The sequence below is a fragment of the Diabrotica virgifera genome, chromosome 1 (genome assembly GCF_917563875.1).
Source record: "Diabrotica virgifera virgifera chromosome 1, PGI_DIABVI_V3a".
Taxonomy (NCBI): Eukaryota; Metazoa; Arthropoda; class Insecta; order Coleoptera; family Chrysomelidae; genus Diabrotica; species Diabrotica virgifera.
Window position 1 is genome coordinate 220,822,359 of NC_065443.1, and position 17,330 is coordinate 220,839,688.

The 17,330-nt window shown below is 32.0% G+C and overlaps 1 protein-coding gene across 1 annotated transcript in view; it reads left to right on the forward strand.

Moving 5' to 3' along the window:
- Positions 1–1,558: 1,558 nt before the first annotated feature.
- Positions 1,559–17,330, forward strand: part of LOC126892843 (uncharacterized) — a 42,251-nt gene continuing 26,479 nt past the window's right edge. The window contains exons 1-2 of the mRNA XM_050662647.1: positions 1,559–1,988; positions 3,570–5,628. Coding sequence (XP_050518604.1) covers positions 1,559–1,988; positions 3,570–5,628 — 2,489 coding nt within the window. The remainder of the gene's footprint in view (positions 1,989–3,569; positions 5,629–17,330) is intronic.

Below are 17,330 nucleotides of genomic sequence, written 5' to 3' on the forward strand. Positions count from 1 at the left end.
ATAATAAATAATAATAAAAACAAGCAAAACCATCATTTATTATTTTTATTTCCTTTACTCGGATTTGAGTACTGAAAGTTCCTCTGCTGTCCGTTTTTCCTAGACGAATAAAAGCGAAATGTGATCGTTTCCCTTTCGTTTTCTATATTCGTCGTCTGCTGTCTTATTAATTGAAAAAGTCGCAGATTAAGGATGTACCAATAAGAACTTTCAAACACGAAAAATCTCAGTTTTAAAATACTATCTACCATTTTAATTTATTAAATTGGTGGATTCTGCATCTGAGATTCTTCAATTTTTCAAACTGTCATTATTTTTTCATGCAGAATTACCCTTTAAAGGTTGAGATACTTGTTTGAAAAGACCCCGTATTGATGAAAAACATGGCTAGTTGTTAAATTACCTAACTTTTTTATGGTCCAATGTACGCGAATGAATCAAAAAACAAAATGTTTAGAAAACATGAGGCTATAGTTAGATTTCAATTTCAGTATTTTGTAAATGCTAGAATATTCCACAGGGTGATGCGAAGTTTAAGAAAAAAACACAGTTTCATTGGTACACCTCGTGTTAAAATACAAATTTTAACCAGCGTCCAAAATAATAATTTCAGACGCTCCCTCGTAAAATAACCCCTAAGTGAACCGCAGACTCTAGCGGCGTATATAAGTATTATTTTTTCTGGCGCGAAGCGTTCCTCCCTTCCCGAAAAGACTTAACCACGTTGCATCGATCACTTTCTTCTTCAATCTCGAGGAGTGAATAACTAAAAACACTTCTCATTAACGGGTCCGCGTCATCCACGTGAAAAATTTACCGCCAAAAAAATTCTACCGGCTTTACTGAGCCAAAAGTGCGTAAAATAGTGCGCGTATCTATGTGTTTATAAAACAGTTTTTCGCAAACCGTATGTAGGTTACCTCAAACAGCTACACAAGGATACCTATCTGGCCAGATAAGAAAAAACAACCAGAAGCAACCACAGCGCAGGGTGAGTTTGTTTATTTCTACCAATAACTATCTTTGAACGCCTATAAACTAAATCGAGATCAACGAATCTTTTTAGTGTAAAAAAAAGGGTGCGCGCGTCTAAACTAATATTATATATTTTGAGCCAGCGTCTGGAAATACTTTTCCGAGAATAATTTAATTAATCTCTCGAAATATTTATGTAGTATTTTTCTTCATAAGTAACTAGTGGTCCTTCGTTACTAGCCGGATAATTAGCCATTTCTAATTTGCGTAAAAAAGAAAAAATTCTTGTATTCATTTGCAAAATCTCGCCGCGCGCCATCTTATAACGGTATTTTCGTTTTCGATTCTTTCCCTACGACTTGACGGAATATTCCATCGGTCACGTGGTACTACGAAGAAACCACCTACGTCACAACACGTACAAATCACTTTGCTCTAACAACGCTAAAGAATTTTCCACTGACATACGGGGGTGCGTTTGATAATATTTACACATTTTTACAAAAAAAAGACTCTTTAATATCTTAAATAATTCTTATATTAAACATTTATTATCGATTACCAATTAAAATAAATTATCACAATGGAACAGGGACAAATTAACAAATTAACGAGGTCCAAAACTGCCAGTAAATTAGATTTAACTAGATTATGTAGTAGTGTAGAAACTGACTTAGCTTCTCTAACTAAATATATGATTAAGGAAATACTTTGTCAACTCAGAGATGCTTTTCGTACCTATAATGACGCAACTAATCTTCTCGCTGCAGAGCTAGCTACTACTGAAGACGTAGATCCGATAGTAAAAAAATATTATAAATGCATTTCTTTACTTGAGGAAAAACTCGAAAGCCTCCTAACTCCACCTACAAGTTCTACAACATCTGAAATATCTAGTGTCCCAAATCCCAATGGCCCGTCTCCTTCTACTCAAATTACTCAAAATGCCACCACCAAACAGAGAACTGTCAAGCTCCCGGAACTTCGTATCAATAATTTTTCCGGAAAATTAAGTGAGTTTCAATTCTTCTACCAAACCTTTCTCAGCATCATTGATCAAGATGAAACCCTCACTAACATCGAAAAATTTATTTACTTAAGAAATCTACTCAGGGACGATGCTTACCGCTTAATAGAAAATATTCCATTGATTGAGACTAATTATACCATCGCCTTAGATACCCTGAAAGCTCGATATACTAATGATCGCATTCTTATTAGAGATCTAATTTCAGGCATTGTTGAAGCTAAACCCTTGAACAATCATGCCAATTCCTCCCAGTTAAGAGAATTTCATATTTCTGTTTCAAATAGCTACAAGGCTTTGCTTAATCTCAATAAGACATCCGATGAATTATTAAATTTAATCCTAATTCACATTACTTCACAGAAGCTTGACCAAGCCACATTGCGTTCAATGGAATTTGCCCCTGATGCTGACAAGGTCATAGAGTTTTCAAAGTTTCTAGCAAATATAAATATCAGAGCCAACCATTTGGAAAATCTGCAATCTTCTTCTTCGTCCAAGTCCCAAAATAATTACAAATCACAAACTTCCAAGGAAGTAAGACATTCATATCACACCACTAATAACCAACACGACAACCAACAAACGAACTCCTTCAATAATTCTAAGTCTAGACTATGCCCCTACTGTAAAGGTAACCATTCCATCTACATCTGTAGGGATTTCAAAGAACTCACACCACGAGCCAAGAGCATGTTCGTCAAACAACATGATCTCTGTTATAACTGCCTTGGTTCAAGTCATTCCGTTCCAAAATGTCTAAGTAAGACAACTTGTTCCCACTGCGGTGGCAAGCACCATAGCTATTTACATTTTGATATGAGAAAAAATTCTTCTTCTCCCCAACGTGATCCAATAAATCCAAACACGTACAATGAACTAACTAATTCAAATAATAGACCTTCTTCTTCACAAAATCAGGATAGGGACAACACGCACCCATCTCAATCTTCTATGTCACACGTGTTGTCAGCTAATACGGTCAACACACCTGTTGTCCTTCTAAGTACCATACAGGTATACCTCCTTGCCCCCAGTGGGAAAAGAATTTATGTAAAGGCGCTTCTCGATCAAGCAAGTCAAGTTACATTTGTTACACAAAATCTTATTAATCAGCTAAGCACTCCCACCTTTAACAAGCAGTTACAGATCACCGGAGTAAATCAAACTGTCTCGGTTTCCAAATCAACGGCTAATCTGACTATCTATTCTTCCACAAATGATTCAAGGTTGGACATTTCTTGTTCCATTCTACCTAAAATTACAAACTGTCTGCCACAATTGCCAATTATTGCCAACAAACTAAAAATTCCACAAGAAATGGAACTTGCTGACTCTCAATTCCATATCACTTCAGACATTGATATTTTACTCGGTGCTGATTACTATGGAGATATTATACTAGGTCAAATTATTCGTTTAGGTACTGGTCTACCAATTCTGCAGAACACTATATTCGGTTTTATCATCTCTGGCCGCATTCCTGAAAATTGTATAAAAAGCAAGCATGGTACCTCTCAATATGTAAATAATTTGGTTACATGTACGACACTGTCTTCTACTCCAGAATCACCTGAATCTCAAACCACTGATGAAAATCTCTCTCAGATTGTTCAAAAATTCTGGGAATCCGAAGAAGTCAACCCTCCTATTTCTGAATCTGTTGAAAATCATCCATCTGAATTACTTTTTCTGAAAACTGTTAAGATTTTGCCTTCAGGTCGATATCAAGTTAATCTAAACTTAAAACACTCTGTTGATGACCTACACATGGGAAATTCCTTTATCACAGCTAAAAAACGATTCTTTTATTTGGAGAAAAAATTGCATTCAGACCCTGTCCTGTTGCAAAGCTATTCTAAAATTATTCAAGATTACCATTCTCAAGGTTTAGTCTCAGACGTTCCTCTTCAAGTAAGAAATTTTGACGGAAAATTCAATTATTTTCTGCCTCACTTTCCTATAATAAAAACAAGCTCCACCACTCCCGTGAGAATTGTCTTTGATCCCAACAACAAGTCCACATCAGGTATTTGTTTAAATCAGGTTCTAGATAAAGGCTTCACGGTGCAACCAGAACTTTTTGATATCTTAATCACTTTTCGCCACTACAAGTATATACTAGCAGCTGACATTAAGCATATGTTTCTGCAAATTTCCATAAATGAACAAGAAACTTTCCTTCTCAACTTTCTATGGAGGGATAAACAGGATGACAAACTTCAGTGTTTTCGTTTCAACCGATTACCCTTTGGTTTATCCTCGTCCCCTTTCTTAGCCACTCGTGTATTAAAACACATTGCTGATACTCATGCAATTTCACACCCATCTGCGGCAAAAACCTTGCTCAACTCTACCTATATGGACGATGTACTATCTGGTGGTAACAATTTAGAAGAAATTGAGACTCTCCACTTTCAGTTAAGTTCCTTGTTGAGTAAGCACGGCTTTCAGCTCCATAAACTAAGCTCGAACCATCCAGAATTTCTTAAAAAACATAAGTTGATTCCAACTCCAGAAATTAAGTTAAGCCTGGCTGGTTCCTCAGACAAGATATTAGGTATTATTTGGTCACCTGATCAGGATACTTTTTCATTCAAGCCTCCTGTATGCGAGGTAACATCGCCAATTACTAAGAGAAAAATTCTTAGTTATGTCTCTCGTTTATTCGACCCTTTAGGGCTTCTTTCACCAACTCTTGTATATTCAAAACTTCTGTTGCAAAGGATTTGGTCATTGTCACTAGATTGGGACACCCCCATTACCAATGATAAAATTCTTTCTGATTGGCAATCTCTTCTAACGAAATTCCAATCCATAAATCTAACAAAATTTCCTAGATGCTTAGTCCTAGATAAAAAGGTTATCTTAACTCAGCTTATTACCTTCTGTGATGCTTCTCAGGACATCTACGCTGCCTGCGTGTATCTCCGAGTCACTTATGACGACTCTACCGTCTCGGTGAGACTTGTCACATCCAAGACAAAAATCGCTCCCCTAAAAAACAAACTAACTATCCCAAGATTAGAGCTGTCCGCCATTCTATTAGGAATCCAGTTAACTCACCGCTCACAAGGTATCTTACAGAAAGATTTAAAAATTTCTGAAACTCATCTCTTCTCGGACAGTACAATAGCCCTGACCTGGGTAACTACATCTAAGTTTCTCTACAATCAGTTTGTACAGTCTCGAGTCATAAAGATACGTTCCCTCAGTGAATCTTATCAATTTCACCACGTTGAGTCGAAACAAAATCCAGCGGATCTGCCCTCCAGAGCAAAATCTATTTGTTCTAATGCTGAACTTACTGATCTGTGGCTTCATGGTCCGAAATTTCTAATTAAACCGGAAATCGATTACTCACTATTTCAGATTAAAAAATGGAATGGGGAATTACCTGAATTAAGAAAAAATCAAGTTTCCTTAAATGTCACTGTTACTGCTCAGTCAAATGACACCTTGGATGATTTATTTAATCGTTGTTCATCTTTCACAAAAATTCAAAGATCCCTAGCCTATGTTCTTAGATTTGTTTCCAATCTTAAAGCAAAATCAAATCACACTGCTATAGATACTGATGTACTTTCCGTGGAGGAAATTGAATTTTCTACTTGCCTTGTTCTCAAGTATATTCAATCCATTTCTTTCACTAAGGAGATTCATGAATTGTCCAAACGGCTGTCTGTCTCCAATAAAGCCATCAGAGCCCTGAATCCCTTTATCGATGAAAATGATAAACTGTTACGAGTAGGTGGCAGGTTACGTTTCGCTTCCATAAGCTATTCACAAAAGCATCCAATTCTCCTTCCTTCTAAGAATCGTATTATTGCTCTGATGATTGAACAGCAACACAAAAAGCTGTGCCACGCAGGCGCACAAACCACTTTATCTCATATACGATTGAAATACTGGCCCCTTGATGGTCTTCGACAAACCAAGAAAGTCATTCATAATTGCATCAATTGTTTTAGATTCATGACTCCTAATTATTTTCAACAAATGGCAGATGTTCATCCAGATCGTGTCTTATCTAGCCGACCTTTCGAAAGAGTCTCCATTGACTATGGTGGATTTTTTCTTGTCAAAGCCTCGCCTTTAAAAAATGCTAAACTCTATAAAGTATATATTGCTTTTTTCATTTGTATGACCACCAAATGTGTTCATTTAGAACTGGTCACTGGACTGTCTGCTGATGCATTTCTTCTTACCCTCAAGAGGTTTATCGCTAGAAGGTCAACTCCCAGCATCATTTGGTCAGACAACGCGACCAACTTCTACGGTGGTCGTAATCAATTAAAACAACTTCATGAATTTTTTCTAAATCAGGATAATACTCGTCAAATTCAAGACTTCTGTACCCAGAATTTTATTAAATTTAAGTTTGGCGTTCCTCGTAATCCCTCTCAATTCGGACTACATGAAGTTGGCATCAAGAGTGCTAAGTACCATTTATATAGGTTGATTGGGAATTCCCACTTTACTTTTGAGATATTCTATACAATTCTCTGTCAAGTTGAAGCTATCCTTAATTCTAGACCTATTACCAAACTCTCTAATGACGTCAATGACCTAACAGCTTTGACCCCAGGTCATTTCTTAGTAGGACAGAGCTTGACTGCACCTCCTGAGCCTACACTTTCTGATATACCTCAAAACCGTCTCACTATTTATCAACAAGTGAGCCGGATCCAACAGAATTTTTGGCAACGGTGGAAAGTGGATTACTTGAATCTTCTCCAACACCGACCAAAATGGACGGTACCTACCAATCCTGTACAAGTAGGTGATATTGTCTTATTAAAAGACGACAATACACCTCCTCTACTTTGGCCATTGGCAAAAGTGACCGAGGTACTCCCTGGTAGGGACAATCTCATTCGCACAGTCAGGGTTCATTCCGCCAACGGCGACTACTTGCGAGCTATTAGAAAGATTGCAGTATTACCATGCAATTACTAGTTCAGTAATTTTTATTTAATTTTTTGTCTTTCTAGGTTAGTCGTTTAGGTAAACTCATTAATTTTTATTGATTTTCAATCCTTTATGCGTTAGATACTAATTATAATAAATATGTTACTTAGCTAAAAAAAAAATCACTAGTTGTTACGAGGGTATCTCAGAATGTTTCAATTTTTATATTTCACTTTCTATATTATTAACACTACTACATAACCAGAGGCGTACTCGCTCATGGAGCCCCCCGGCAATATGTTAAAATACAAATTTTAACCAGCGTCCAAAATAATAATTTCAGACGCTCCCTCGTAAAATAACCCCTAAGTGAACCGCAGACTCTAGCGGCGTATATAAGTATTATTTTTTCTGGCGCGAAGCGTTCCTCCCTTCCCGAAAAGACTTAACCACGTTGCATCGATCACTTTCTTCTTCAATCTCGAGGAGTGAATAACTAAAAACACTTCTCATTAACGGGTCCGCGTCATCCACGTGAAAAATTTACCGCCAAAAAAATTCTACCGGCTTTACTGAGCCAAAAGTGCGTAAAATAGTGCGCGTATCTATGTGTTTATAAAACAGTTTTTCGCAAACCGTATGTAGGTTACCTCAAACAGCTACACAAGGATACCTATCTGGCCAGATAAGAAAAAACAACCAGAAGCAACCACAGCGCAGGGTGAGTTTGTTTATTTCTACCAATAACTATCTTTGAACGCCTATAAACTAAATCGAGATCAACGAATCTTTTTAGTGTAAAAAAAAGGGTGCGCGCGTCTAAACTAATATTATATATTTTGAGCCAGCGTCTGGAAATACTTTTCCGAGAATAATTTAATTAATCTCTCGAAATATTTATGTAGTATTTTTCTTCACCTCGTATACAATGAAAATTTACCTGTTTAGCAACAATATTATCAAAACGGTATTGTTAAAGAACAATAACATATTAAAAAATCACTTAAATCGGACAACAGGTTTAGGAATTGCGAGACATCAAAAATTATCCATTTTTAAGGTGTCCGGTTAATTTTGCATCCGAGTGTATATTCTTTACATACCTCGTATAAAATTTAAAACGTTCAATATCTGATGGTTGTATCTTAGATTTTAGACCAGGGAGAGCATTTTACGAAGAATAACTTTTTTTCGTAAAAGTGATAATAAAATAGTTATCATAATTGGAATAAAATGATGATAATTGTCGTAATTTGAGAAAAAATTTTAAAAATTTTTTTCGATCCTAATGATGTAATTGTATATTTAAAGATATTTTTTAATTTCAAACAATTTTTCATATCATTTTTTGATATTCTGGAATATAAAGGTACCTTATTCTTTAACGAAATTCATATTTTTGACATACCTCGTATAAAATTGATAAAATTTGATATCTGATGGTTAAGTTTTAGATTTTTGACTATCCTGGGCATTTTATAAAGAATAACTTTTTTCGTAAAATTTATAATAAAAAAGTATTCCATGTGGTTCCTAGCTACGCAGACATACTGTACAAGAGCTTCTGTATAAGAATTTTCAAATTGCAATGTAATATTCGGATTTGGCATAATCAAAAACAAAATAAAAATATATTTGATCAAAGTAAAATGATGAATTTAACGATATTTTTAAAATTATTTGTACAAAACAATTGTTATTGTTTAAAAAATTAATAAACAATTAGCGGCCAAATCTGCGAGTAGAACTTTTTACTTTAACAAGTATATAAACTAACAAAAAATGTTTTAGAAAAATATAAGCTTGTTTGAATTTTTCCGAAACAATGAATATTTTCGTTCTAATTGCATTCCCCATATAAGAAATACCGGTTTATTATTATTAAGAAATAGTAGGATTAGTATTATATAAAGGTAATAAACAGAATGAGATTAAAAAATGTTCACACCTCAACCCAACATAACAATCACTTATAAACACATTGCGCTTGTGATAAAATTGGAGATCTGAAAGAAATTATGACACAGTATCCACAGTATAATATTATACTCATACAAATTAAAACGGGTATACAAAATTAATTGACCTAAATTGTCCACATGCCTGTCCACATAAACACAATTATTTTCTTAGCAGCCGCAGAGATCCATCAACGAATTTACAAAATCATGCAAACTTAGTTTATAAATAGACACAACTTATAAAACTAACATAAGTACTAGGTTTTTTAGGGGAGTGAATTTAGATTTTCACTTCGGAAAAAATCAAACAAGATAAAACTTTTTGTAATTTCATTAAGAAATGTTTAATAAACAACATATCAAAAAGTTCTACTCGAGAAGTGGGTGCTTCATTTTTTATTAAACAAATGAACAGCGAAGTTAGATGTTTTTTTAAATAACTCCGAAAATATAACTCTTAGAAAAAAACTGACTTAACCATCGAAAAACTCAGAAAATTCTACAAAAAAAACCTTATATAAAGATTTTTCTAAAATTAAATCTCTAGCTTCTGTAATTTTTTATTTATAACGCTAAAGTCACCCTTCTCACACACATTGGCGCACTGTAAACTAGCGTTGGAAGAAGTGCACGGTTGAGTTTTTTTAATGTAATTTTTTACTAATGGATCAAAAGAAATTTTACAAATTGGACATGAAAGAAGATAAAATAAGCTATCTTATGGTTGTAATAAAAAGAAAAAAATTTATGGACATAAGTACGGTGTGGGCGGAAAGTAAGCCTTACATGAATTTTGTTTAAAAATGATTTAAAAATGTGTAACTAATACAATTTTACTTATAAAACTCTCAAATTTGCACAACTTACTTATCAGTCATATTACTAAACGATATTTCATTCAAAAAAAAATCTCAAAAATTTAATTCAAATAATACAATGTCTCAAAAAATGTAATTTTTGAAAACTTCGTAGTTTTACAGAATTCCCACCAATTTAAGACAGTATTACTCAAGTGTGAATAAATCTAATGCAATTTTTTGATATTTTTCTAAAGCTTAAGATGTAATATTTAGAAAACACTGAATTATTTTAGTTTAAAGATGAAATAAACAATTTTTTTTGAGAAAACTAAGAAAGATAAAAGAAATGTAATACAAAAACCGAAAATTACCAGCTGAAAAAATGTATATACAGAGTGATCAAAACTTTTTCTGTAAAACTTACCTAAAACACATTTAATAATAAGCTTCAACAATAACAAATGTTCAACAAAAATTTTTTTTAGCTCTTATACAGTATGTCTGCGTAACTTGGAACCTATTGATAACTTTTTTAATATCAGTTTTACGAAAAAAAGTTATTCTTTATAAAATACTTTGCATCGTATATAACATAAGATGCAACCATCAAATATCAAATTTTGCTAATTTTGTACGAGGTATGTCAAAAAAAATAAATTTCACTCAAGAGTAAAGTACCTTTATATTTCACAATATCGAAAATTTTTATAAAGAAAAGTTGTTTGGAATTAAAAACTATGTTCCAATATATAATTATATCCTTCTAATCGAAAATTTGTTTTTTTTTAAATATTGTTTCAAATTTGTATACCCAACATCATTAAATTTTTACTTATTAGGTATTTATGACAACTGTTTTATTATTAATTTTATGACCAAAGTTATTCGTCCTAATAGCTGTGCATGGTCTAACACTTAATATGCAAATATAAAATATTATATTTTATCAATAATATAGGAGGTATGTAAAAAAATTTTATTTCGCGCAATAAATATGTACCTTTATATTTCACAATATTTAGATTAGTAATTGCATATTGACACATCGTTTTTAATTCTGAACAACTTTCCATAATAAAAATTTTCAGTATTATGAAAAATATAGGTATTTTACTCCTAACTGAAATTTTTATTTATTGACATATCTTGTAAAAAATTGATAAAAATTGATATTTTATGATTGCATTTAAAGTTTTAGAATATGCAGAGCTTTTTACTAAGAATAACTTTTTTTATTTATGATCCCATTGCAACAATTTTTTGAAAAGGTAGAAGCACAATGTTCACATCATTACGAGTAAGGCCGAATTTAATTAAAAGCGAACGAAACGATTCATATTAAGAGCAAAAAAATACATATTTTGTTCACCAATTGAAAAATTATTAAGATAACAATTTGTTAACGTTTAGTTATCCACCATTTTGGATCTGCCATTTTATAATTTAAATTATCAAAATTTGATTCAGGTTCAGCAACCTCTCAAAAACATCCACATATATGTAAAAAAACACGTTTTATAAAAAAAATTCGGATTTTACAACTAAGGATTTTTAGGAAAAAATCCGCCATTTTGAATCCGCCATTTTGAATTTGCAAATTATAATGTCAGATTCGGGTTCAGCATAATCAAAACTAAAATAAAAATATTTTTTATCAAAGTAAAATGTTGAATTCACCCATATTCTTAATATTATTAATTTATACAAAACAAATGTTATTGTTTAAACAATTAATAAACAATTAGCGGCGAAATTTGTGAGTAGAACTTTTTACTTTAAAATATTTATAAACTAACAAAAAAAGTTTTATAAAAATATAACCTTGTTTGATTTTTTCCGAAACATTGTATCTTTTCGTTCTAATTGCACTCCCCTATTTAGTATTCCTAAATATTTTAAACATAATATAAAATTACAAAAAAAATATAAACAAAATGTTAAAAAGGTAAAAAAGACTCATCTCTTACCTTTTCTCGTTCGTAAGGGGATAAAAAAAAATATATAAGATTATATTCAAAGGAATTAGCTCATGTAACTAATTTGACTCGTGGAGAGCTAAGTCATTTGAATTTAATCTTGCATGTATATATTTTTTTTATTCTTTTCCTTTCCATTTTTCTGAAGACGTACCGGTTCATCCTCCTGGTAATTCCTCAGTTTCAAAAATTGTTCCCACGTCTTCAGAGATATTAATCGCAGCACATATTTGAAGAATCAATTTCATTTTTCGAGTGCATGTATTTTAATAATTTTTCCCCTCCACTGACCCCGAGCTGATTTCGCCAAGACGTGATTTTTAATGCTGTATTTACCTCTCTGTTGAAGTTCAAACTTTACTCAAACATTTACGCAAAACCGTATATTGGTCTTCAAAATGGCGCTGGTTAGGTGTCTTAATTGATATGTATATACAAAATAGCTATGAGTTAAATAAAAATAAAGTGACTAACTTTGACTTTAATTGATCTAAGTTTTTTAATAATTTGTGTAAAAATATCAGTTTTACCAATATCAAAGTAGATGTAGTCTACAGTTAATATTAACAAAATTATTCAAATTTTTTACAAGCAAAAAATGACTTTGCCTTATTAAAATATTTTTTCAACAGTAAAAATTACTTTTGTTGATTTTTTTATTAAAAATAATGAAAATACTGATAGTCTCCTTTCATGTGGTACCAGCAAAAACCCGCAAAACATTGCAAAAAAATTGGGATCCCTCCGTGGGATAAAAAAATTGAATGGGAAAGTATCCCCCGTGGATTAAAAAAAATTAATAAAGTTTAACTAATTGACGAATAATTTTTTTGTGCATTATATGGGCTATTTCACTCATCTTTTCATGCAACATCAAAGTCTTTAGTTCATTTTCGCAAAAGTTATAGCAAATTTTTGATTTTAGAAACTTTAGTTTATTTTGCAATTTCCGGAGCAACAAATGATCGGACTAAAATTTAAAAAATACCATTTTAAACCTCTACTCGTCTGCTAAAAGACGAATACTATAAATAAGACATTTAATGAACCTATTTTTACCAGTAGCGATTTAAAAAAAACTGCCATTTTTGACACTTATTTGTTAATACATGACTAAAATTCTCGTCCGGACTGTGACGAGCATTTTTGTATTTATATTGTAAGTATTAGGTATATAGTACCCAATAGTATCTAGTAACCAATAGTTACCCATTTGCAACTTGGCTGGTCAAGTGCACGGGTAAAGTGTACCGTACAGGGTTATTCACGATATTTTAACCCCCCCCCCCCAAACTGCCTTATTTACAGAATAGAAAAATAATACAAAAGTTATACGAATTTTTATGTAGTTTTCGAAAATGATAGTAGAAAAACAAAGAAGGTGCAAACAAAATGGCCGCAGATGTTAATTTTGATAATTTAAATGCAACTCCCTGTACATGGTAAAACATTTGAATATAACGTTCTGTAACAAACATTTCCATATCGCACATCCGCTGAAATAGTGTCACAACTCAAAAAAAATAAAACGGTTTTATTGAACCAACAGTTTAATAAAACTACAAAATCTAATCTCAGAAAGTGTTGCGTTTATAGTTTAAGTATTTGTCGTTAGATGACACTAATGTCATATGATTAACCAAAATCAACAGTGCACCGAACATAAACAGTATCACATATCGTGCAAGGCATCTGTCCATCTGCGATATGTGTATGACTTTTATAATTTAACTGTTGATCAAATATCATTCCTAGGAATATTATTTCGTTTGTATAGAAAGATTTTGATTCCCAAGCGTGAGATTTGGTATATCCTGGATACCTTTTTTTGAAAATATTATATATTTTGCTTTATTAGAACAAAAACTAATTGACTAATGACTATTGACTATTGACTATTGACTATTGACTATTGACGCCATATGATTTACGTTTTTCCTTTGATGTAAAGAATCAGATCGTCAGCATTATAGTCTTGCCTGAACAGGTTTCGCAATGATTTTTATTATACCGTTTATTGGTACTAAAAATAGGGTAGGGCTGATGACTGGTCCTTGTGCTATTCCGTTTTGTTGTTCTCTAAGATAGGATCAGAATATAGCACCATTCGCTCGTACTTGAAATATTCTTTGAGTTAAAAAATTATTTATGTAGGCCAAAATATTGCCTCGATATCCCAACTTGTTTATAATGTTCAATATACGGTGTTTCCATACTCTATCAAATGCTATAGTTATGTCAAAGTAGATCGCCATACATTTTTGTTATTTTTAAAAGCTTTGTGAATAGCGTTTTCCAAATCGATAATGTTATCGTTTGTAGATCTGCCTGGTCTAAAGCCAGCTTGTTCGATAATAAGTTGATCATTGCGTTCCAGGTTCCACATAAATCTTTTGTTGACTATTTTTTCCATAAGTTTACATGAGGAACATGTTAATGATATAGGACGATATGATTCTGGGTGTAATTTATCTTTATTTGCTTTAATAATATTAATAACAATGGCATTTTTCCAGATTTTTGGAAATGATTTTTGTGACCAAATAATATTAAAAATTTGGAGCAGAAACTCTTTTGCTACTATGGGAAGTTTTTTAATGAATTGTATTAGTATGTCATCTGGACCTAGTGAAGTATCTTTTGTGCTATTAAGTGCTTCTTCAAACTCCCCATAACTAAGAGGTAAATTATATAGCGTCAAATTCGTCGGAAATTGTAATAGGTACTGCCTCCTCCTCTTGTTTGTATGTTAGGAACTCGTTACTGTAACTCTGGTTGGATGAGAATTTTTGATAGGTATCAGCTAGTTCATTTACTATATCATGTGGCTCAGCTAGTAGCTTTTTTTCTTTTTGTAGGCTCACAATTTGTTGGTAGGTATACTGCCCAGTTATTTTTTTAACTTTTTTTCCAAACTGATGATACATTTGTACTACTGTTTATGCTAGATATGTAATATGCATTTCTGCCATGATCCTTGTTTGCTTTATTTAATTATTCCTCTTGCTTCAACTCTACGTTTTTTGTACTCTGTTAATAGATCAATATTTTTGTATTTTTTGTAGCGGTTCCAAATTGTTTTAACTTATTTAATAGTGGCCTCACATTGTGAATTTCACTAGGAAACTGGTTTGTTTTTTTTTAATTGAGATATATACATATCCCCTCGATGTTGTTTTATTTGATTCCCATGTAATATTATGACAATTAAAATCTCCCGTGATTATTCAAGGAGAAGGAATTTGTTGGAGAAGAATAAGTAGTTCGGGTATAGTTAGAATCTTGTCTGGAGGAACATGCTACAAATATTGAAATTTACAGGGAAAAGTACTGTTACAGCAACTACTTCGATATTAGTTGTGAGGTTTTTATTTTGAACAGGTATATTTGACTTTATACAGTGCTAGTCATATGACAGACCCGTGTTGAGCTGCCCCCCCCCCCACTTGCAAAGATTAAAAAACAAATAGCCCTGATTTATGAGCTATTTATGAGCTCTCATATTCCGCAAATTAAAAATTTTGAGCTTGTTTTACTGAGCAGGAATTTAATATTTAGCTATTTATGAGCTCTTGAAATGATATAGTTTCGATTTTTGAGCTCATCCCCTTCACCACCAAACAACCCTTTATTTGATTTAACTTGCTGAGAAAACTTAAAATATATCGTATTGCAGACGTAATTCCTATAGCTTATATATTCTAAGAATAAACTATTAAATCACGTGCATTTCGATTATTGAGCTACAACCCCTTCGCAAGAAAATTACCCCATCTTCCCGGCTTAAGAGAAAGTTGTACTTAAAATACATTAAATTAATTATTTGGCGACTACATATCATTTAATAATTTATAAGCTCGCAAATTACGCTCATTTAGATCAATAAATTGCAATTTATTTTGTATAGTGCAGTCACTGAAGGTAAAAATCAACGATTACCTTCAATTTCGGTGAATCTTCATCGATTTTCACGAAAACTGGTCAGTGGTTAGAGGATACCTCAAGAAACAAAGGTGACATGGTGCCACCTTGCGCCTTTACCCTGAGGGTTGATACCGCCCCTTCTCGGGGTGAAAATTATTTTATAAAAAATAACTGCACAAATCAATGAAAGGACAAATTATAAGCAACATTTGTTATATAAAGTTATTAAAATAAGTCAATATTTTTAAGTTATTAAAGATCAAGGATTTTAATTATTTGTGAAAAAAATGCATGTTTTGAAGCGGTTTTTCGTAAATCACTGAAAAACTGTAAGTTTTTACAAAAAAGTTAATAGCAGTTTAATTCGTATAGCTTATATTCTAAGAATAAATCCTTAAATCACGCGCATTTCGACTATTGAGCTACAACCCCTTCGCAAGAAAACCATCCCATATTCCCGGCTTGAGAGAGTTGTACTTAAAGTAAAGTAAAGTATTGTTGTAATTATTATTTTAAATATGATTAAAAAAAATCAATTTTTTTTTTAAATTTTCGTAAATTATTTGCTTTTGATAATAACTCCAACAACACGGTACAGGTAAAAAAACAAATAACGGTACAGGTAAAAAATGATAGATAACGAAATTTGAGTTTTTTTTATTAGCAAAAATTTTACCTGCCTTTTGATTTCTGTATGAATCAAAATAACGAAGATAGAAACGTTTAAGCCTAAATTTAACTACGACAACAATGTAACAGGAGCCCTTTACTATTATCCTAAAAAAATAAAGTATGTATTTGAAAGATTAAATGTAATACAGTTTTATAGCTCTTGAAATTACCTTTCAAATAGTTGGATGTGCCTGATATCATAAAAAATAACAGAGTTATTCAAAAAGAATTTATTTTGGAAAAATTTTTGGAGAATGAATTTTGATGCTATCAACTTTTTCTGGAGCTCATTTGATACCTAGGTATTTCTAAGTATTTTCACAAGTATTTAGTAAGTGTTACATAAAATGCATCTCTTTCCCGTTATTTAAGCTTGAATCCTTAAATTTGAATTGTCGCAGAAAAAATATACATTTAATTGCCTATAACTTACTTCAAATTAACATTAAATTTAAGTAATCAGTTAATTATATTTTTATTAGCTTCAATTTTAGTGATGAAAACTTTTTGAAAAAACTTACAGTTTTTGAGTCATTTATGAAAAATCGCTTTAAAGCATACATTTTCTTTCACAAAAATTAAAATATTTGATCTTTAATAACTCAAAAAGTTTTGATTTATTTTAATAACATTTTATATCAAATTTTGCTTAGAATTTATCCCTCTCTCGATTTGTGGGGTTATTTTTAATAAAGTAATTTTAACCCCCGAGAAGGGGTGACATATACCTCAGGCTAAAACCGCAAGTTGTTATTGCTAATTTTGTTTGTTGAGGTATCCTTTATCCGCTCACCAATTTTCGTGAAAATGAATAGAGATTTACCGAAATCGAAGGACATAGTTAATTTTTACCTTGTGGCTGCACTATAGAAAGAAAATTGCAATTCAATAATTGAGATGCCTATAATTTGCGCGCTCTATTTAAGAGTTTATTCTTAGAATATAAGCTATACGAATTAAACTACCATTAAATTTTTATAAAAACTTACAGTTTTTCAGTGATTTACAAAAAACAGCTTCAAAACATGCATTTTTTTCACGAATAATTCAAATTTTTGTTCTTTAATAACTTAAAATTTATTGA